The 22587-nt window shown below is 44.6% G+C and overlaps 2 protein-coding genes across 2 annotated transcripts; both read right to left on the bottom strand.

Annotated features, from left to right (window-relative positions):
- Nucleotides 1-4430: 4430 nt before the first annotated feature.
- irf8 (interferon regulatory factor 8) lies at nucleotides 4431-10742 on the bottom strand. Its single transcript, XM_084476238.1, has 9 exons — nucleotides 10653-10742; nucleotides 10213-10392; nucleotides 9042-9225; nucleotides 8448-8536; nucleotides 8040-8148; nucleotides 7472-7519; nucleotides 6733-7116; nucleotides 5672-5787; nucleotides 4431-5076 (listed from the first exon to the last, which is right to left on the bottom strand). Exons 2-9 carry the CDS (start codon nucleotides 10384-10386, stop codon nucleotides 4879-4881), a joined length of 1302 nt encoding a protein of 433 aa, XP_084332364.1. The 5' UTR covers nucleotides 10387-10392; nucleotides 10653-10742; the 3' UTR covers nucleotides 4431-4878.
- Nucleotides 10743-11535: 793 nt separating this feature from the next.
- Nucleotides 11536-22211, bottom strand: dusp22a (dual specificity phosphatase 22a). Its single transcript, XM_084476239.1, has 7 exons — nucleotides 21944-22211; nucleotides 20855-20888; nucleotides 19751-19833; nucleotides 19109-19158; nucleotides 15107-15181; nucleotides 14800-14971; nucleotides 11536-12294 (listed from the first exon to the last, which is right to left on the bottom strand). The coding sequence occupies exons 1-7, from the start codon at nucleotides 21962-21964 to the stop codon at nucleotides 12091-12093; spliced, it is 639 nt and encodes a 212-aa protein (XP_084332365.1). The 5' UTR covers nucleotides 21965-22211; the 3' UTR covers nucleotides 11536-12090.
- Nucleotides 22212-22587: the final 376 nt, after the last annotated feature.

Below are 22587 nucleotides of genomic sequence, written 5' to 3'. Positions count from 1 at the left end.
TTTGCTCTGCTTTGCGGGTGGAGGTTTGTGAAATTGCGCAATGGTTTCAGGAAACACATTTAAACATTTGACTATTATACGATACAACAGGGCCACAAAAATGGTAAATGGTCCTCACTTATATAACACATTTATCCAAAGCACTTTACAGTGTTGACTGACATTCACCCGTTGATGCACACATTCACACACCGACGGCGGTGTCAGCCACGCAGGGCGACAGCCAGCTCGTCAGGAGCAATTAGGGTGAGGCGACTCGCTCAGGGACACCACGACACTCAGCCAGGAGGAGCCGGGGATCAAACCAGCAACCTTGCTGTTACCAGCCGACCCCCTCTACCTCCTGAGCCACATGCTGCCCCCCACAGATTCTGACAGAGTGGCAGTGTTGTGCAAGTTCACACTTCACATGAACTAGTTCAAAGTTCAGTTCATACAAAAGAAAATGAATTAATTCACGTTCATAGTTCACCAATTCAGTTTTGAACTAGTTCATGTTCAGTTCATTAACTGTTTTTTTTTTAGAAACTGAAGAAAAACTATTCTGTGCTCATCTTTAAAATGAATCCTCTCCATTACCTGCTGCCCATCACTACAATCTCAGATTGTTGTGGATATTATTTGTACACCTGTTTCATTCATCACAACTAAGGCAGTAACTCTATTTAATAATCATGTCATCTGGACCTAAGCATCAATTCAGAACGTCACAAAATCTGAACTAGTTCAAGTTCAAGTTCCTTAGTTAAAAATATGTTCCAGTTCAGTTCAAAGTTCATAGAAAAATGAACTTGTTCAATGAACTAGTTATTTTTGAACTAGTTCATGCACAACGCTGCAGAGTGTCAGGGCCTGGCCTGGGTCCCTGGGTCAGATCATTTCAATGGCCGACGCCGACGCCGAGCTGCTTCCTCTTTCAAAGGGAGAAGTTGACTTGAAGGTTTTTAGTGCTCTTCCTTGGCTCGTCTCCATGTTTCCTGTCCGAGTGCAGATCAGGCGCTCAGGGAACGGCTCCGGCCTATCAGAGCAGACTGATGCAACTCACTGTCAACCCCCAACCCACCCACCCACTCACTCACTCACTCCCCCGTTCTCGTGCTGACAGACTTTCTGACCACCTTAACCTCACATTTCCACCACCAGAGACGTGCTGCTTCTTCGGATATGTCTGTCTGCTATTGTTTTCAATAGTTATATAACTGCTATTTTATTTTCAACGTTTGTGTGATCATCTGATTGTGTTTATGTATTAAGTTTACACTAAAAAAGTTTGGAAGAGATGCAATGTTTGAGTGTGTGTGTGTGTGTGTGTGTGTGTGTGTGTGTGTGTGTGTGTGTGTGTGTGTGTGTGTGTGTGTGTGTGTGTGTGTGTGTGTGTGTGTGTGTGTGTGTGTGTGTGTGTGTGTGTGTGTGTGAGAGATTTTGTGTGTGTGTGGTTGTGTGTGAGTCCAGGTCTGTGATTGTGATTGATTACACTAAACATTTTTGGAATGCAGATGATGAGATGCAGTGTTTGAGTTTGAGAGAGTTTGAGAGTGTGCGTGTGCGTGTGCGTGCGTGCGTGCGTGCGTGCTTGCGTGAGTCCAGGTCTGTTATTGTGTGTGTTCGCATGGCAGTGCGGTGTGTCTGTGTGTGTAGCCGTTCTTCTGTGTTTAAATATAAATGTTCTTCATGTCCGAGGATGTGGGCTGCCTCTCCACCTGCCTGGCCACTATAAATGATCTCAGGACTTCCCAGTTCCCCTCCAGGGGCCTATTCTCATCTGAACCCTGCGACTCCCCAGAGAACAGCAGACAGAGACAACACCTACAGCGAGCTGGTTGCACAACGCAATCTCTGCACGGCAGACGAAAACCGTTCAGCCCGAGTTATCATAAATGTGTTCCAAGTGTGACTGGGATCAGGCCCGTTAAAACACGTTTCAGTGTTCTCACTGGACTTTTTGACTTTTGCCTTTTTGCGCTTTGTTGAAATCCCCTTTATTTTTTTTACTATTAGCACTACTGAAACAAGTACTACTCTCTTTTTCATTTAATTGATCATAAGTTATACTTATAACCAACCACTCATACCAACATTCAAGAAAGAAAGAAAGAAAGTAAAGGATAAATATCTTATAAAAGTCTTTCATGTTGCCTTTCACTATTGATTTATGCTTCGTTAAAGTGCTGAATTGATATGAACGTCTGTGTTTGGTGAAACAGAAGCGCTTGAGGTTGTCCAAGCGGTTTGCTGCTTGGCACATGTAATGGAATACTGTAGGAAGCCTCAGACACCACAAGTAGAGGTGTTGCAACACGAATGCATCTACTTTTGCAGACGCGCCAAATGCAACAAGACAAAGAAAGGCGTCCCCACGGCCCGGGGAACTCTGAAAAAGAAAGTGTGTGCGTTTGTGTTTACGAGAAAGAGATCAGAGACACTGATTAGGGGAGCAGCGACGCTGACCATAATTGAGGTCATTGAGAAACTCGTGTTGAAAACAAGATGAGTTGTTGAGTGGATGCTCCTGATCTGTGGTATTCTTTACAGGCCAAAATACCTTCTCCTCTGCCAGACACACACAAACACACACACACACACAAACAAACACACACACACTGGCACACACATAGACAAACAAACACACACACACACACACACACACACACACACACTGGCACACACATAGACAAACAAACACACAAACACAAACACACACTGGTGTGCGCACACACACACACAAACACTGGTGCGCACACACACACACAAACACTGGTGCACACACACACACACACACACACTATTATGTCCAGCAACATAGGATTACGTCCTTTTAATTGGTCGTACAGGGGGAACTGAGTGTGTGTGTGTGTGTGTGTGTGTGTGTGTGTGTGTGTGTGTGTGTGTGTGTGTGTGTGTGTGTGTGTGTGTGTGTGTGTGTGTGTGTGTGTGTGTATGTATGCGTGTGGCAACCCGGCCCCATCCCAATCAACGTGATGCAGAGCACCTGAGGCCCAGAGGAGAGCAGACCTTAAAGCTCCAAGGTGCATTCAGGGCTCTCTCTGGGCTGGGGTGAGAGGAGGGTCCAGCCTGTGTGGCCGTGCCACCCGATTATCTTTTAGTTCTTTTACAAGAAAGATACTTCATGTTTGATTGAACGTGCCTTTGTGGCTTAACAACTAAGAGGTTTGTGTGCTGTTTGAAGGAAGGCGGGTTCACTCCTTGAGCCGGGTTGCCACTGTGTGTGTGCGTGCGTGCGCGTGTGCGTGTGCGTGTGCGTGCGTTCCACTGTATAAGCACACCCCCGCCTTGCATGCGTGCTCACATTCCACCTGCAATCTGTCGGGATCGACGGCCGCGTGACTCACGCACGTCCGCCCCGATGGAACACAACATTTTCCCTTTTACTTCCCACAGGTCCTCAGGGGATGTCCAGCCGCCCCCACGGCCGCGTGACATCCTGCTTTTGCTTTCAGTTGTCATGCATTCATGTCATCATCATCCCAACGCAATGGCACGCAAAGTGTCAAAAAGTCCAAATGTCATCATCATCATATTCATGAGCCATGATTCCTTCATTCGTTCATCCATGGATTTCAGAGTCTAGATCAGGGTGCCTCAACGGGGGTTCAAAAAGTTCAGGTAGTTCTACCCAGAGGGCAGTCTGTCTACCCAGAGGGCAGTCTGTCTACCCAGAGGGCTATCTGTCTACCCAGAGGGCTATCTGTCTACCCAGAGGGCTGTCTGTCTACCCAGAGGGCTGTCTGTCTACCCAGAGGGCAGTCTGTCTATCCAGAGGGCAGTCTGTCTACCCAGAGGGCAGTCTGTCTACCCAGAGGGCTGTTTGTCTACCCAGAGGGCTATCTGTCTATCCAGAGGGCTGTCTGTCTACCCAGAGGGGTAGAAGGTCGTCAGTACTCATTCTCATCACTAGAACTGGAAACCAAACCCTACAACCCAAACCATAGGAACCCCTAACCCTAGAACAGTGAACGTAACCCCCATAACCCCAAAAGGCACCCCTAACCCTACTACTAACCCTCACCCTACTACTAACCCTCACCCTATTACTAACCCTCACCCTATTACTAACCCTAACCCTATTACTAACCCTACTACTAACCCTACTACTAACCCTAACACTAACCCTGTCAGTAACACTAACCCTACTACTAACCCTAACACTAACCCTCACCCTACTACTAACTCTAACCCTACTACTAACCCTAACCCTGTCAGTAACACTAACCCCATTGTAAACCTAGAGCAACATATACCCCAGCTCACTCAACAGGCTCCCTGTAACCACGGTAACCCTCCAGTCCCCTCCATCAACACAATATTTTCTTTATCAGGAACTATGACCATAAGTGTCATTCATAACTTATTTATAGGTAGTTATGAATGTTAGTAACAGTAAGTAATGGATAAAGACAAACGTATTAGAAGTTTTGTGAAGGATTTATTAAGAAGTTCAGAGGAATCAAGAGAAAGTAATCTCTAGCAGCCACTACAGATAGTAAAACCTATCAGTGGGGGCTTTCATTGCAGATCAATAAACGTTTACAAACATTTACTACACTCAAAACATATAAAAATATAAAGTGTATGTAGATTCCGACAATAGTCAATTACCTCCCTCTTTACAGTAAAATGTCAATTTGACATGCATTTCACAAACACAGTACAAATAAACAGAGATGAGATGAGAAAATCGTAGTAGAGACTTTGAGAACAAATTCCTCACGTGATCATACCGACAATGATGACGAACAATGATTTGGGGGGGGAAGAGCAGTACCTTCTAAAATATGAACAATGTACCTCCACAACCACCGTGGTAAACCAATAACGCACGGGGCTCTGTTGAGCCCGGTGCAAATGAAAGGCCGGAGCTCATGCGGTAATGGGCATGTTGTCCCTGTAGCAGTCAGTCCTCTGGGGGGCGCTGTAGCTGCACAGGTCCTGGAAGATGCGTGCCACATGGTCTCTGGCCATCTCGTCTGGCATCTCTACAGAAGGGCTGTGGTTGTAGGACTGGGCCGCCCGCATGTTCACAGACTCCAGAAGCTGCTGACAGTTCATGGCGGTGATCTGAACACACAGAATGCCGCACGAAGACGTTACGAAACGTTTTTGTGGTTTCAGTGTTTTTTTTGTCACAGTCGTGTTAACATGTGGGATGGCTTTCAATGTATTGGGTTTACTAATCGCCGACCTTTTCAATGTCTTAGGCACTGGCTACCATCACTACTTTTATGAGGGTACTATTGTTTTATCAGCCACATATTATTCACCAGCCACATGATGAATCATGTGATCGACTTTAGTGGCCTTACCTGTCACGAACGGCTACAAGGTTTGGTTACTTACTTACTGTACTTACTGAGACACATGACAATGAACAAGAGCAAGGCAAGAAAGCGCGGTGACCAATACACCCTCAATGGTGCAGGTAGTATTTACAATCACGCGCAGTGAAGGGAACAAAGGGGGAGACTTAAATACACCAGACTAAACAAGACACAGGTGGGCAGGGAACGAGGTACAAACGAGAGGCAGGCGGACATTGGACAAAACACAAACCAGACACAGGTGAGGGGCGGAGACACATAATCACAAGACAAACCAGGGACGACAAGGAACAGGAAGTGAATCACGTGACACCAACCCAGAAGCGTGACATTACCTGGACCAAGATGAGTTTGTTCTTGGCGGTGTTGAGATCATGCAGTTCCTCCCCGAAGCACAGAGTCACCGTAGGGTCAGGGGCGGCGATGTGGCCGTCCTGGTGAAGTTGAAGAGCTGAAACGAGACGTCTTCATGTTATGCTGTACTGTAATGCTTATTTGTTTGTGCAAACCACGCACATATTTCTTTGGTAGGTCAGCAGTTGAGGGCTTCTAGTGGTCTAGTGGTTTTATTAGCTTGATGCTGAGTCTTCAAATACATTGGTAAAATGAATAAGTACACATATAAGCGAAAATAAATGATCATTCATTCACATTCATTGGAATCATCATTCACTTTCATTTACATCATTCATCATTTCATCATCGAGACAAGGATTCTTGTCTTTTGGGCGTTTTGTTTGTTAAGAGTTTGGTAAGATGTCACAAAGGTTTTTAACAAAAATCGCCCCACAAACAGTTTTTAATCTGTTACTGTTTTAACTGTAAAAGTTTTTAGTTTTTTAGAATTTCTTTTTTACGTTCCATGTCCCACGCCCTCCAACGTAAATTCCATCAATTTAAATATTATTATTTATATTCATGTGAACACATTTGAAATGTTTTGCATAAAAAAAATTAGATCATCATAATTATCTAAGAAAACTAATGAGTTAAAAAAATGTTGATATGTCGATTCTACGATACTCTACGATAACCGATAAGCTTAGCGCCGGCGTACGTTGGATAAGAGCGACACTTTTAAACAACTCGCCGTTATAAAACAAAACCTGATATACTTCACTCCGATAAGACCCAGTGATCAAATATTTAAAGAGGAAACTGAGAGGTACATCAAACCACAACAAATGATTCTAACATCTAAATTGCTTAACACCTCAATTGTTTTTTTTTTTTTTTTTACACTGTGGTGGGTGGGCGTACAATCTACGGCTCGTTTGCCGTCACCACGATGCTCACCAGCTCACTCAGTTCTCACAGGGAATCAAACCCGGACCGGGGAGGGGGGGGGGGGGGGGCCTCACTCTAACCCGTATCCACGCGCTTAACGAGGGCTCACCGTGTACGAAGCGTCCCGTGTCGAAGATCTTCACCACGGCGTCCCTCTCCAGCTTGCAGGTGACGGACTCCCCGGCGCCCTCGCCGCTCCAGAACACGCGGCTCTGGCACAGCCTCTTGATGAAGATGCCCTTGTGGTCGGCGCGCACCAGCACGCCCCTCTCCAGGTGGCCCAGCAGCTTGCAGGTGACCTGCCGCTGGCGGTCGTGGTGGATGAGATCGGCGGGGGGGAAGTGGACGCTCGGCATCTCGTCCGAGACGTAGCTGCGGGCGGGGTGCGGCGGCGGCGGCGGGGCGATGCGGCAGCCGTCGGGGTGTGAGCTCACCGTGCTGTGCATCAGCTGGCCCCCGTAGTAGAAGGAGATCATCATCTGGGTGCCCGCCACTGTGTGTGTGTGTGTGTGGGGGGGGGGGGGGGGGAGAGAGAGAGAGAGAGAGAGAGAGAGAGAGAGAGACAGACACAGACAGACAGACAGACAGAGAGACAGAGACAGAGAGACAGAGAGAGAGAGAGAGAGAGAGAGACAGACAGACAGACAGACAGACAGACAGACAGACAGACAGACAGACAGACAGACAGAGAGAGAGAGAGAGAGAGAGAGATCATTAAAATCATATTAGATTATTTCAATTTGACGAAGTACATTCCAATCTCAACTCTGAAATAAAAAACCAACCACTCAGATCCAATTTGTTTTGTAATCCATTCATGTTTTGTAATAAAAACATAATTTAAATACCTGAGCTGTACCTGCTCGCGGGTAAGGGAGCGTGGTGCAACGGAAAGGCTGTGGGAACCAGAAGAAACAGGCAGAAGAACAACAGTGTGACTGTGGACGTATTTACACTGGGTGTCCAGGCGACCTCCATCGCTTGCGGTCAAACAAGTCCATTCGCGCCACATCATCAGAAAAACCAAAATGCCTTTCTGACCATGTCTCACGAAGAAATGAACGTCTTGGTCAGCAGTGAGACAGGATGTTAGCCAACAGCTCGGCTGCAGAATCCGTCGGTCAAGTAAACAACGTGTGAGTGTTTTGGCCGTGTCAAGTCATTGAGCTTTTGTGCTGCGGTTACTTTTCACTTGGGCTTAACTTCCTCAGAAAGAGATCTAAATGAAACTAATCTACAGATAGGATTGACCATGAAAACAATCTAGACCTTGATCTGTGAATGGATTCGAGAAGTGTGTGTGTGTGTGTGTGTGTGCGTGCGTGCGTGCATGTGTGTGTGTGTGCGTACGTGCGTGCGTGCGTGCGTGTGTGTGTGGGTGTGTGTGGTGCATGTGACTGCGGTGTGATCCCATACCCGGGAAGCTGCCATGTGACCAGTACTCAGGGCTGGTTTGGACGGTACAGCCGTCCTCCGGCGGAGAGAAGCTCCTCTTGATGGCCGTGGGGTAGTCGTCGCTGGAGGCCTGCGGGCCGGGGGAGAAACGGCCTTTAGTCACTGTCTCTGATCTCCACAGCAGACGCGTTGTTGTTACTCAACCAGAAGTTGCCATAGACACCTTTTGACTTTTACACAACAAGAGTTTGTAATTGAATTGTGAAAAAGGGGACATTTTAAGTGACATGTGAGTGGGGAGATTGTGGAAAGGAAAAGAGAAGATAAGAGGGAGTGAAGTGAGGACACGGGTGTCGGACAGTGTGTGTGTGTGTGTGTGTGTGTGTGTGTGGCGGGGGTGTGGCGGGGCGGGGGGGGGAAGCCACTCACCACTTTGATCAGCTCCTCCAGTTCTGCAGAGCTGCAGTCTAAGTCAGCGATGTCGCCGGCTGTCGTGACCATTGCCGCGCTTTTACCAACTGGACAAGAGAAGGCAATCCGGTTATAGTCTCAACGCCAGTCCTGGTGGTTTCACCTTTGCAACGCACACTCTGACACGTACACGCACACTTTTACAATGCAGTGGGTGCATCATGCACTGTCAATTATAGGACAAGGGTCACCTCTGGTCATGGGTGGAGCCTGGCAGGAACACATTATGAAAACATGATCCAAGGGTAGGGATATTAGTATTAAACGCTATGATCTTAGTGTATTATCACTATTGCACTTAGTGTTGAACTTTGACTTTGTCTTGTGTTTTATGTTGGAACTATGTACTGCTGTCCATCTTGGCCCAGCTCTCTCTTGTAAAATAGATTTTAATCTCAATGAGACTAACCTGGTTAAATAAAGGATATTATAATAATAATAATAATAATAATAATAATAATAATAATAATAATAATAATAAAAATATATATATATATATATATGTAAGTTTTTATGAAATAACATTAGAAATATTTCAACCATAAAACTCACGCTTCTGTTCCTCTTCAGGGACGATGCGGTAGACCTTGTAGGGGTCAGAGATGTCCAGCTGTGACCGCTCCGTCACCTCCTCGAAGTCTGGGCTCTTGTTGAGGGCACAGCGGAGCCTGGTCTTCCACGTGGCCGGCTCAGCCTTCTCCCCCTCTTTAAACTTGCCCTTAAACACGGCCCAGGCCTGCAGGAGAGGAGAGGAGGAGGGGAGGAGACGGACGAAAAGGACACCAGAATCATCAGGACCAGAACATTTGATTTAAATCAAAATATTAAGATGAAAGAAAACACATGAAGCAATCGTTTTTGATTTGAATTAGTTCTTGACAGGTGTGTTGTTCATACATTATTTCAGTGTTTGGATGCTTCAGAAACTGATTTTCCTATCCTGCAAGTAACATGTAAAACTGAAGTGGGTTAGTGGGATAGTTCAGTGTGCCAACACCGTTTATAACACGGCCACTACACTCACTTGATGTGTGTTTATGTGCAGAAAGGGTCTCACGCTCGCAGTCTTTGGTCTGTGTTTAACGTCTATATTCTAAAGCCGCGTTCACACCAAAAGCGACAGGGCGGCGCAACTCCATACAAAGTCAACGTATAGACGCGTTCCAGGTGACAGGCGCCTGGAACGCGGATACGTTGACTTTGTATGGAGTCGCGCCGCCACGTCGCTTTTGGTGTGAACGCGCCCTAAGACATCACAGACATTACCTTCCGTAGTATTTGCTCAAGGCCTATCTGATTCAAAGTGAGGTAATCATTTTCACTTTTAATCTTCATTATCATGTGCCAATGGAGAGCAATAGGCAAAGCTCTTTAATAATGTGCAAAGCATTTGAAATATAGCCAATAACTAATACAATTCCACACAATACACTAATACAATTAATTAATGCTTTATATTTAACCACATATGTATGCATTTTTATATTAAGCTACGGAAAAGTTACGTGAAAAAGCAACAGCACGTTTTTTTTTATTTTAAATAGGCCTGCCTATAATATCAGATTGTCGTCAGTCGACGACAACGGGCCATCGGAGTTGTAGTTAGTATTCGTTTGGACTGTCTACTTAGGTATGCCTACCTGTTGGTGGACATGCATAGCCTATGAAGAGAAAATAAGGCCTATAAAAAGTGTCAAAATGTCATAATAAGGCATCACCAAACCTTGAAAATGGAAGCATCGACCTCCTGGTTATAATCCTGCTTCCCGGCATGCTTCCATGGGATGCGGAACATGGCGCGGCTGTCATCTTCCCACTCGAGCCCCGAGTACTGCCCGCTCTGGATCTGCTCAATCAACCACTGCTTCAGCCTTCGTCCTCCCGTGTGCTGCGACATCTTGATCTAGGAGGAATACGACGTCGTTGAGTTGTTGTTATTATTATTATACTCTTTTTTTTTTTAACTGACAACTAGAATAAATAAAATCATCTTAATGCCTTTCGAAATGAAATTAATTAAGTAAAACCATATTAAGGCAGCTGACCCGGTTATCCATCTCCATCAATCACAGCAATGTGGTGAAAAAAAGTTGAAAGTGAAACTACACTAAAAGTAAAATCGAGATGAATGAACTAATGAATCCAACGGCTTTATCAACTTACTTTACGCCAGCGAATTATTTCCAGCTCCAAACAGATGACACCTTTAACCTAATTTAATGGAATGAGCATTACACCAAACTGTCGATCAATGTATACGCTACGTAATAACCTATTCAGCGAGACGATTGGCTTATTGTCACCATTTCTATCCAATGAGGGGCGATTAGATACACTAGGACCGCCCCTCCCGGATCAATTGATTCTTTTAACAACACGAGTTTACAAGAAACCGCTTGGAAGATGTTATCGCCTGTTGCCTCCCACGCGAAGAGTTTGTCAATATAGAGAATCCACAGTTGTGTATGATCACGATATAGTCGTATCGCCAATAATTATTTTATATATTGCCATAAACGATCTCCTGGACTTTTCCACACTATAAACCTGTAATGAGGCTTTTTTTTTATTGTCCTACTGCCACCCCTACCAACTTACTACACCGACGCTATCGATAATTATTGAACATGCTCATCAAATTATTTTGCCAGGCAATAAACAGGGTGCGTCTACTGGACGCGATCCCACTCGGAGCTGTAGAGTTATTTTCTTTAACAATTAATAAAGTGAAGCAAAAAAATGTAAGCACATAAAGAAACTGAAAATTGGGATTGATGTTACGGTGAAGAGCATTAGGTTTCATACTGTTCAAACCATATATATATATATATATATGGTTCAACCTATGTTAGGGAAGAAAGCGAAAGCACATCACATGATCCCTCCCGGAACAAGGCCGACCTGCCAATATTTACTTTTCTCAAATCTCATATTGATTCAGCAGACACTAACTTTACTGACAGACGCACGCATGCTGTCAAACACATACAGCTACTAGGAAACTAACATCAAGCGCAAAAAAATAAAACCAAGCAGATTAGGTTTCAATATTTTATATTTGTAATATCTTTTGTCAGCATTTTTTAATAAAAGTATTAATTTTTTAATAGAAAAAATAAAAAAGCAAATCGAACTCACACAATTGTTTCAACAAATGACTTAATACAATTAAAAGACACAATCAGGACGATTTTAAAGGCTCTGGAAAACAAAGATCCATTTATAGTTGTCCGATACATAGTATTCAGCTCCTTTTGAACATCAGCGCAATTAAAAGCTTTTTGAAGGATTACATCACTTTAAAACACAACAAAGAGAACACAGATCAACTTGGAACAGAACGGATGTTAAACCTTGTACAATGAGGTGCTTAAGGACCAACGATGAGGCCCTTGTAGATATAAACAAGTGTATAAGGTTTAAGAGTAAGGCTTTGGTCAGTATCCTCGTCGAAATCCACTTCCTCGTTTTGTTAAGTTATCACGCCGCGGCCCGCGCTGTTGTCCTTCAAAGTGTCCAGGTTACCCCCGTTTGAACCCTGAACACGGGGCGTCTGGGGGGCCCCCCACCGTGCAGGGCGGGCAGGGGCCCCCTCACGGGATCAGCTCTTGTCGCTGCCGGGCCCTCGGCCCTGGTCGCTGGGGCCGGCCGCGTCGTCCTTCATCCAGCCGTGGTCCAGCGCGGCCGCTCTCCGCGGGCCGGCCGGCCGCTGCTGCTGCTCGGCCAGCTGCTGCAGCAGAGCCCTCACCTGCTCCGCGTCCTCAGACGGCCCCGGGCGGAAGCTGTCCCGCAGCCAGGCCCGGTACTGGGGGCCACGGGGAGGGTGGAGGTGTGGGTGGAGGAACAACGTGCTGTTACTTTTACAGTCCATAATCCGTTTTTACTAAACTGATCGATACAATGATGATTATTATTATTAGGCATGTGATAAATGTATGAATTGGTTTCATTCATTCTGAAATAGAGGACTTTACAGATTTAGCAGGAATATATATATATATATATATTTTGCGCAGTAAAATGTTATTTTCTATAGATAAAATCTGCAATATGACTGAATTCAATGAAATGACAAGGATATGTATTAGATGTTGTATGATTGAAGGGGTCGCTTTGTTTTCTTTCTGAGATGGAAACATAAGAACGCACACGTCGCCCTGCTTTTGTTCATGTGCCCATTATAGATAACATCTTGTATAGCTGCTGGATGCGCTTTTACTTTGAAACACACAGATGCGTGGCTCTAAAATGAACATAAAGGCATATCATATCAACATTTCAGTGGCAATTGCTTACATTCAGCTCCATAGTGTTGTCTCAGCCGGTCAACAGGGTACAAAACACTAGCTGTGTGGTGACTGTGAATATATATTCTGCTGGTATGACTACTCCTCAAAAAAGCCCACCAAAGCCAGCTGATTTCCCCACAGATTGTCAGAATCCGTGCCGCTACATCTACCAAACAGCAAAAACTGAAGTTATGATGCAAGGCGGTGACACACAACACTCAACACGTGACAGTTAATGCAATACCAGCAAGCCCCCGCCAGTTCCCTTTACTGGCTGAGACAACGCGGCCAGTAGCTATTTAGCATGTTTGATTGGTATTGTGATATAAATAATAGATTAAAAATAGATTAGAATTACTGTGAATCACAGAATCACAGTTTTTTTTTCTATTTATTTGATCTAAATGTACAATTTAAAGTAAGCATAATCTACTGTATTTTCGAGAGCCCCTATTAATTCCTATTATTTGCAAGCTCTTTTTAATTCTTGAATAATGCAAGGTTATGTACTGTATTCACTTGAGAATTGCTCTTGTTTTTCTGAATTAACAACAGACTTATCTCAGAATTCTGAGATAAGTTTTTATGGAGTAAAAATCTCCTCAGTTTTTCTGATTTAACAAGTTTATTATCTCAGAATTCTGAGGAAAGATTTCATGGCAAAAAAAGTTTTTCTGAATTAACGAGATACCTCAAAATCGCAAGAGAAGCTCTCATTCAGCTAAGAGCTCTATTTCATAGCATCTAATATGTCCTGCCTGTTAAGTTTAATCAAGTTTTATTTAGGTTTATTTATAATAGGATATCGACCCAAGTTAAGGGGGGGGTAAGGCTGATTAGCAGAAGATTCCTTTACTACAGCTTCGCTTGGGATTTGGAGGAATCTCATTAATCCAGAAAAAAAGACCAGATATTTTTTTTATCCATTCAACTTTTCTCTGAATGCTGAGATAATTACGTCGTTAATTACGTTGTTAATTCAGAAAAACAAGGGCAGAATTCACAGCTCAAGTGAATGCATTACACTTATTATGGTCTGTAATCACCGTAATTATAGTCTGCGCGTAGTATCAATACGAATAAGCACACAACTCTTCAAAGTGAAAGTAGAACCACTGAAAGCTCAGCCAGTAGGGCTGCAGCGATACGAATCGGTAACCAGTTGGATTAACACAGACGTTAACCTACATCGATACGTGGGCCCCTGAATCGATTTAAAATGACCAAGAACCGGTCGATGCACCGATTAAACGTTTAAACTAACCGGTTGAGTGAAGCTTGAGCCTGATATGAAGACAGCGTTGTCAACTCATTTCATTCCGTTTCCACACGGATCTGAAAAAATTAATTTAAGGAAGTGGGCGGATCCGATCTGATTGGTCCAAAAATATATATGTATTTGAGCGTTCTGATTGGTCGAAAGAATTAATACATTTCGACCGATCAGATCGCTCGAAATGTATAATTTTTTCGACCAATCAGATCGCTCGAAAAAAAAAAATAGTGATTTTTAGAGCGATCAGATTGGTAGAAATTGTTTTATTTTTTTGAGCGATCTGATTGGTCGAAATGGAAACATATATACATATATTGTGTTAAACTGTAACGAATATTAACCGTATCTATCGGATTGAAATCATCTCATCAAATCGCAGCGGATCGTTAGGACATTGAATCGAATCGCATCGTTCCATATTAAAATGTATCCTCCCTGAATCACACCGTAGCGCACGTATCTCGATACGTACCGTCCTATAGCGGAGAGAAGCGCCCACCTGCGAGCCAGCAATGCTTTTGACGCATGAACAACAGATCACAGGTCAGGTTTTACGACCCTACCGCCCACCTACGACTCCTATTGGCGGATGTACCTCTGTCATTCATTCACTGCGGTCGCCGCCGCCGCAGTGAATGAATGTATGAATGGATCACAGACACACAGAGGTACATCCGCCAATAGGAGTCGTAGGTGGGGCGGTAGGGTCGTGAGGTATGCCGCCGCCGCCGCCGCCGCCGCATACCTCAGAGACGCGGGTCATCTGGTACTCCTGCAGCTGCTGCTGGAAGCCGGCGTTTGGACCCACGAAGGGACGGACGGCCTTCACGGCGCTCAGACACTCCTCCCAGCCGTAGGGCGTGACCGTCATCAGGTAGGCCACCACCATGGTGGTGCTGCGAGAGACGCCCGCCAGGCTGGGGGAGGGGGGGGGGGGAAGAGTACGGTGTATCCACGTGAGATGAGTGAGTGAGTGAGTGAGGGGGTTACGTGTTGGTCGGAGCCTGGGGGAAGAGAGGACGGCCGTACGTTGACGACGTATGGACACTCACCAGTGAACCAGACAAGATCCACCGCCGAGACGGCACTCGTGGATGAAGGCGATGCACTCTTTAAAATACTGTGACCTGCAAATGTGCAAAACAATTAGCACTGGAGTAACGCCGCACATACGTGCACGCACACACACACATACATACAACCACACACACATACATACAACCACTCACTGACACAACCACACACACGCACACACGCACGCACGCACGCACACGCACACACACCTTGAGATAAATGTATATTTAGGTATTGTGGTCAGTTCTGATTTCACAGAAAAATCCCTTTTTTGCCGCCAGGTGTTAAAATTAAAAGTGGAGCCTGGAGGATATTTCAGGTTAGAGATTATAGGATATGAAAGAGAACAGACTGAACTGAAACTCCAGAGCCCCGCGCCGACCGAGCATCAGACACATCTCTCTGCATCCTATACCGAACACGCCTCTGGTGAGGGTTTGCTTGGGTTCTTTTCTGAATAAACGTATGATTTCTGCTTTATTTATTTCAGAAAGACTAAGGTCTTTGCTGGAAGGAAGCAAACACATGTACAAGCAAAGTAGCCACACCAGAACCAATCTAAATAAAAACAATAGGTATCCACAGTTACACTATGAATATATAATAATAAGGAAAAAAAAAACACATATATTCCTAATAGATATGATCATCGTATCATGACACAAGCTATAACACTAAGTTACAACAATCTGACAAGACAATAAACACCAGAATCACGTAACAAAAATATATTCTTCATGGAAAGGCCCACACGTAGCTACCAGGAAACACTGGCGGGGCGTTGCACAATGAAGCAGCCCAGGGCAGATAGCACTGTCTCCTGGGGAGCACTGCCTGGTTACCCAACAGCCAACAGACTTGTGCTAAAATAGATAGACGCGGGGCTCTTCTTCCTTCTTCCTGACATCCAAACTCAACCTCTTGAAAAGATGCTTCCCTCAGCACTTAAATCTGTCTTTCTGGCCCGAGGCTTTCCGGCCATCTTGTTTCATTTGCAGAAAGATGAGCCTGGCGGCCGTGATATCAGGTTGTAACCGGCTATAAGTGCAACGTGTTCCAGGAGTCTCTGATCGGCAGTCTGAAATGCTGCATGACAAGGCAGCTAATCACGAGCGAGATGCTGTTACTCAGCAGCCATGACCCTTCTGGCTGTGTGGCCGGCTCTGTCCTGCCCCATGTCACATTAGAGTGTGAATGTTTAATCCTGCATGACGGAGGGATGATATTTAGTCAAAACACGACATGTCATAATGAGTTGCTCAGTAGAAAGTAGAATGAGGGCATTGTGGAACTGAGAACCTTTTGGCTGAAAGCTTAAATACTGCCACCAGGTACAACAAACACCTTCACAAATGCACAGGGCTCAGCCACATGAGACCCGCTGAATGACGGCAATAAACAAGTTCAATAAGGACACAGCAAATGGCAGCAAAACACAACCAGATATTGCACATTGCATATATGTATTAAGTTAGATTGATTATCCAAGCCTACAGAGTGATTACAAAGCATCTAAATGTCTGGGTTTGTGGTGACGGATAAAGATAGGGCCAGCAAATGTGGCAGTTATCTGATGTGTTATCTGATGTGGCCAGGTTGACCGTTTACATTATCTCTATGCGAGTGATTGGCTGTAGCTTTGGCTAATCCCTGAAATGATCCCTGAAGTGACAAAGTGACGTCACCCAACGTGTTAAAAACCTGTGGAAGCCTGGAGAGAGATTGCTTGAGATCGGGAGCCTAGCCTCAACCCCGCCTCAACAATCTCTTTGACACTCAACGCACGCATTGGAACCAGGGGGAGACGGGGCCCTTTGGGATGTCGTCATGACGACAGCGTGGTGACAGTTGGTCTCAGCCCAGTCCAATCAGTCACCCCAGAGGTTGTGACAGAGGGCTTTTATTAAGGTGCTGGGTGGTCGGCGCCAACAGCCAGATGTCACTTCCTTCCTCCGCCGCCTGAGGGAACACTCCTTGATTGCGACAGGGAGGTCAGACACCCCACGGCAACCCCCGGCCCAATCAGCAACGTCCCACCGAATCGCCCAAACCTCAATCCTCATTAACCTCCGGTCGACCCCAGTGGGTTCCCCCCCCCCGCGCGCTGCGGCTCGCCGGAGCTCCTCGTAGGCTGCGGCTACCCTGCAGCTACTACTGCTACTACTGCTACTGCGGCGGCGGCGGCGGCGGGCTGGACCGCTCCAGAGTGGACGTAGAGGTGGTACAAAGCCCCTCGGAAGCCACAGCATCACAGCCTCTTCCCCGTCGTCGACGTCTATCTATCTATCTATCTATCTCTCTATTGCACCCTGAAGAGCTAATCGTTCCCTCTTGTGATCGTGAATGCATCCGTCGTTTTAAATGGACTGTCTCTTAATGCCTATCTAGACCACCCTATGGTTGGGAGTGCGTTTCTATGTTTCTCCTAAAAGCGCGTTGAGTCTGTGCGTACCATATGAAATGTGCTACACACATAAACTGGACTTGACTTGAATAATGTGCACTTTCCACTGCACATGTGAAATGAAAGTACTGAAGGACCTCAATTGTTGTGCAACCCTTAGGTGTGTACATCTATGCCCCTATGGCATGGCATTGTAATCACTGTGTGATTTTTTTTTTTAATGTGTGCTGGACTATAACTTTCTTTCTTTTATTATTGCATCTTTTTTATATTCCATCATGGCTGCTGTAACAAGTGAAGTTCTCATGTATGGTATGAAATGAAGTTCAAATCGTATCATGCTAGCTGATCTCAAGATAAAAAAAATAAAAGTGTCGGCTAAATAAGTCTGTAATGGAAGTTCCAAGCGGTCGTTCTGATGTAGCATGGGCCACTTTAAAACAGTTCAGGGGTTGTTTCATGGAGGAGCATTGCTCTGGTGACTTAAACAACCCAAAATTAGACCTGCCTCAAAATGACTCATAATTTTATGGACTACAGATGGAAATTAGACACCCGGGCTGCAATCTGGCACATTGATGTGTACTGCTGTACATGTTCATCAACGTGCATTGTCCTGAAATAAATGAATAAATAAACCCAAGAGTAGACGGTGGTATAAAGCGTCAATGTACACAATGTGAGTCCTGTTGCAAAAGCAGCAGCCACAGAACTGATCGAGGCATCGGAGCGGTGACCTCCAGTCACCATGACCACCACAACAAGAACAGGGCCATGGGTGGAGGAACAACTCATAATTATTTCAACAGTGTGTGTCATCTCCTGAGATGACACACACACACACACACACACACACAGACACACATGTGCGCATTTTCAAACACACGCACACTTTAGCCACTTGTATATGATGGTGTGTATGTATGTATGTATAAATATATATGCATATGATTTACAAATGGTGGGCGAACCGATCAATGATTCAACAACAACAACAACAAGCAAAAAACAATACAACCAAAGAAACGGCTCTTTTATTTAAGGGTGCGCTTGTTTCAGTGGTTTCCTAACTGTCGAGGTATCTTATGGAATCATGACTAATGTAACCGTCGGTCCTGGGTTGTTGTCACGCCCCTGGAACCACAGCGAAAATGTGCAAATTGGTGGTGGAACCAAGGTGGTTCCAAAACCGACTAAACCGACTGAACTGGTTAGACAAAATGTGTTGTTAAAACATTTCATTGACCAGCAAGCTCTACAACACACTCTGAATATTTGACCTTAATCAAATTGACTGCTTAATTGCAAAATTATTACTTTTATATTACTATTTTCCAGAGTGTCATTTTTATTTATTGTGTGTGTGCGTGTTGAATGTGTGAGTGTGTGTTTACGTGCAGTGCAGTGTGTGCGTGTTGAAGGGGTGTGAGTGTGTGTGCAGTGTGCGTGCAGTGTGTGTGCGTGCGTGCGTGGGTGGGTGTCAGTGTGCGTGTGTGTGTGCGTGCGTGCGTGCGTGGGTGTGAGTGTGCGTGCGTGGGTGGGTGCGTGAGAGTGTTTGTGCGGTGTGTTTACCCACAGGTTCTGGCTGGATGCATCGGCAGCGTTAATACAAAGGTAGGTCTTATCCTGGAACAAGAATAGAACCAGAGAAGAGAAGAGCTGTGTTGTTCACTAGTTGTAAGTCGCACACATGTTAAACAAAACTAGGAGGGGAGAAGACATGTTGATGTACTTAATATGAATATTGTCTGACGAATGATCGGAATAATTTCTTTCATTAATACACAGGATCAGATGTTATAATCTTAAAGAATATTATTTAAAGTTATAATATAAAGAAATGTAAGCTACATTTACTACCCAGGTCGAAGGTAGTGATACATACTTTATGTTTTATTAATCTTTTTACCATATGATAAGAGTTGTGTAAAAGAGATTTTATTGAACACAGTGCCATTGAGGTCATCATTTCACATGCAAAATAGCTTCATCAAAGAACAAAGACCACAGCACTTTTAAATATGAATCATCACTACCCCCAAGTGGCAATAAATACTCATTACAACTATCCCGTTTTGGACACCCTATGGCCAGTTCACTTAAAACATCAAAAAAGAATAGGAATAAAAGGTTCACCCTTCTAACAATGTAATAATGTTCTGCAGAGGACAACGTTTTGGCTCTTGGTGCTATGCTACACGGAGATGAGACCTCTCACCTCCAACATGGGCTTGGCATTGTTGTACACGGACAGGATATGGGTTATGCCATTCTGAGACAGGCTGCCTCTGTTCTCTGCATCTGGGAGTGGAGTGGGAGAGCGAGATGGAGACACACATACACACACACACACACACACAGATAGAGACACACACACACACACACACACACACACAGATAGAGACACACACACACACACACACACACACACACAGAGAGACAGAGAAAGAAAGACACACACATACACACACACATAGAGAGAGACAGAGATAGATAGACACACACACACACACACGTAGAGAGAGACACACACACACACACACACACACACACACACACACACACACACACACACACACACACACACAGATAGAGACACACACACACACACACACACACACACACACACACACACACACAGATAGAGACACACACACACACACACACACACACACACACACACACATAGAGAGAGACAGAGATAGACACACACACACACACACACACACACACACACACACACACACACACACACACAGACACACACACAGAGACAGACAGAGAAACACACACACACACACACACACACACACAATGACAGATAGACAGACAGAGAGAGAAATACTTCAGTACTTAATCAATGGGGATTGCTCCACAACGGTAAATAAAGACTTATCCAACACCCAGATGACCGTAGGACAGCCTTCTGGGGAGGGGGGTGGGGGTTACTGGAGTGTTGATTACTAGAGAGCTATTCTCAGCCTCAGGGCATTGGTCCGTATACGGCATGGCTGAGGTGGCTCCAGGACAAAGAATGGAAAGCTTATAGATATTGACCCTGATAATCTACACATAAACATTTGGAACACATTGTCCAATTTTGAGAAGTTGTTTTGGATGTTATTGTTGTCACCCAAACATTATATTATGCAAATATAATCCGTAACCTGTACAAAAGAACTTATTTATCACTAGCGCGTCCATAGCTGATACATTCCTACACTATGGCCTTGAATGCATCATCTATAAAAAATAACCAATTTAAAAGGCTGCAAAATACAATTAAAAAAAACACATGAAGTCGAATTTGCTTTTTTCTTACCTCTTATGTTTCCCAAGTAGAGTCCATCGACCACCTGTGAAAATGCCGTTGCAGTCATGTTAGGTTACTGTAGTAACGTGACTACTCGTACAGTGCATATCCATAAGCGTTGGAGCTCTACGTAGCTCTGATACAAGGCACTGCTAACAGCATAAGCTGGGTTTAGCTTTCTATACAGAGTCAGTATAGAGTCCAGAATGGGCTTAAAGATTTAACGTCCAGGGTCAGGTCTGTGGCCAGAAACAGCACGAGGGCAGAAGTGATGAGGCGCGATTATAAGGGCAAGCAGGCATGATTATAAGGGCAATGTGTTAATTTACGGTTGGTAAGGTGTGTTTAATTGATCATTTCAGAGACATTCCTTAATAGTCAATGTACATGACTTCAAACTCAATCTATATAAGATCTATACAATAATATATAAGCATTAAAACCAAACCAAATCCAGATCTTTACTTATAACAATATCATAATTCATATGCATACATTGTTCTACATATACAACACACCTGTTCTACATATTGATAAGGGCTGGATTAGTTAAGCAGAGAGAAGGGCAGTGGTTGATATGGTTGGCATTTAGGTAGACCAGCGCAGTGTCTGGTCAGTAAAATGACCCATGTCCCGGGACCTGAAGCCCGTGTTTTTCCTTCTCGAAAATAACAATTATTGATATCATTTTCATGCAGAAACATATACAACTTTTTCCATCTCATTCCTCATTTCCAATGATTTTTACTCGGGCCATATGATTCACCTGAGATAGTAAGCATTTAGGTCCTGCAGGGTATATTCCCGTTTAACCTGGCATGACCTTATGGTCGGCCATGTTTGGTCGTGAGTCAACACATCAACACGACGGAAGGGATTATAACACATTGCCCTCACCATGTGGGGGAACTTCACACGTTACTACGCATTTACACAACATGTGTTGGAGGTGAATGCGGGCACCGCGTCTACTCGCTGCTGCACGACAGCCTGACGTCACGTTAATAAACCCATCGGGTCCCTCGGGTCAAGGCGATCACAAAGTTTACTTTACACGTCACTCGCGATCAAAACATGCGTGGGATACGCGAATCCTACCTTGTTCATGCCATTACCCATGTCGACTTCACAGCGGGGGACCCTGCTGTTGATCAGTGGACACACTTCTGTGTTCTGTGGATCCTTGTTGTGGCAATCAGTATTGCTTGCAAAACCTCGATTTTTTTGCAACAGCGATGCGACCTTTGACGTGGTGAATGCTATGTATTATTGACCCCCTGCTGTCGATGTGTTGTGCAAAGCCATTGTGCCGTGTAAGCACTCACAATAAACACTATTACGGGCAGAGTAGTTCCGTTGCATTGGTCTTCCGGGTACTTTTTTGAACGACTCCAGCAGGCGCCGAATCATCCGGTAAGTGACATCACGGCAACAGCGCTGAGATCATTACAGGTTCCGCTTTCATAATCGATATTGAGTTACTTGAATTTCTACATTAGTCTGCATTTTAAATGTTACGAGTGTAAAAAAAAGAAAAAAGTAAAGAATTGACAACCGTACACAGCGTAGCTTCTTGAAAGACTTCGGTTTAGACTCAGAGTTGGTGCAGGCCTATTGATCCGACGGTATTTTGCATTATACAAAACAATATCAGTTCTATATTGAGCTTCTTACAACATGCTTACTACTACTTTAACTTACAGTGTAGTTCCAATGTATGCATGTCATCCATTTGCAATAAT

This window comes from Micromesistius poutassou (genome assembly GCF_964030765.1).
Source record: "Micromesistius poutassou genome assembly, chromosome: 12".
In the NCBI taxonomy this organism is placed as follows: Eukaryota; Metazoa; Chordata; class Actinopteri; order Gadiformes; family Gadidae; genus Micromesistius; species Micromesistius poutassou.
This window is presented reverse-complemented; position numbering and strand designations above follow the sequence as displayed.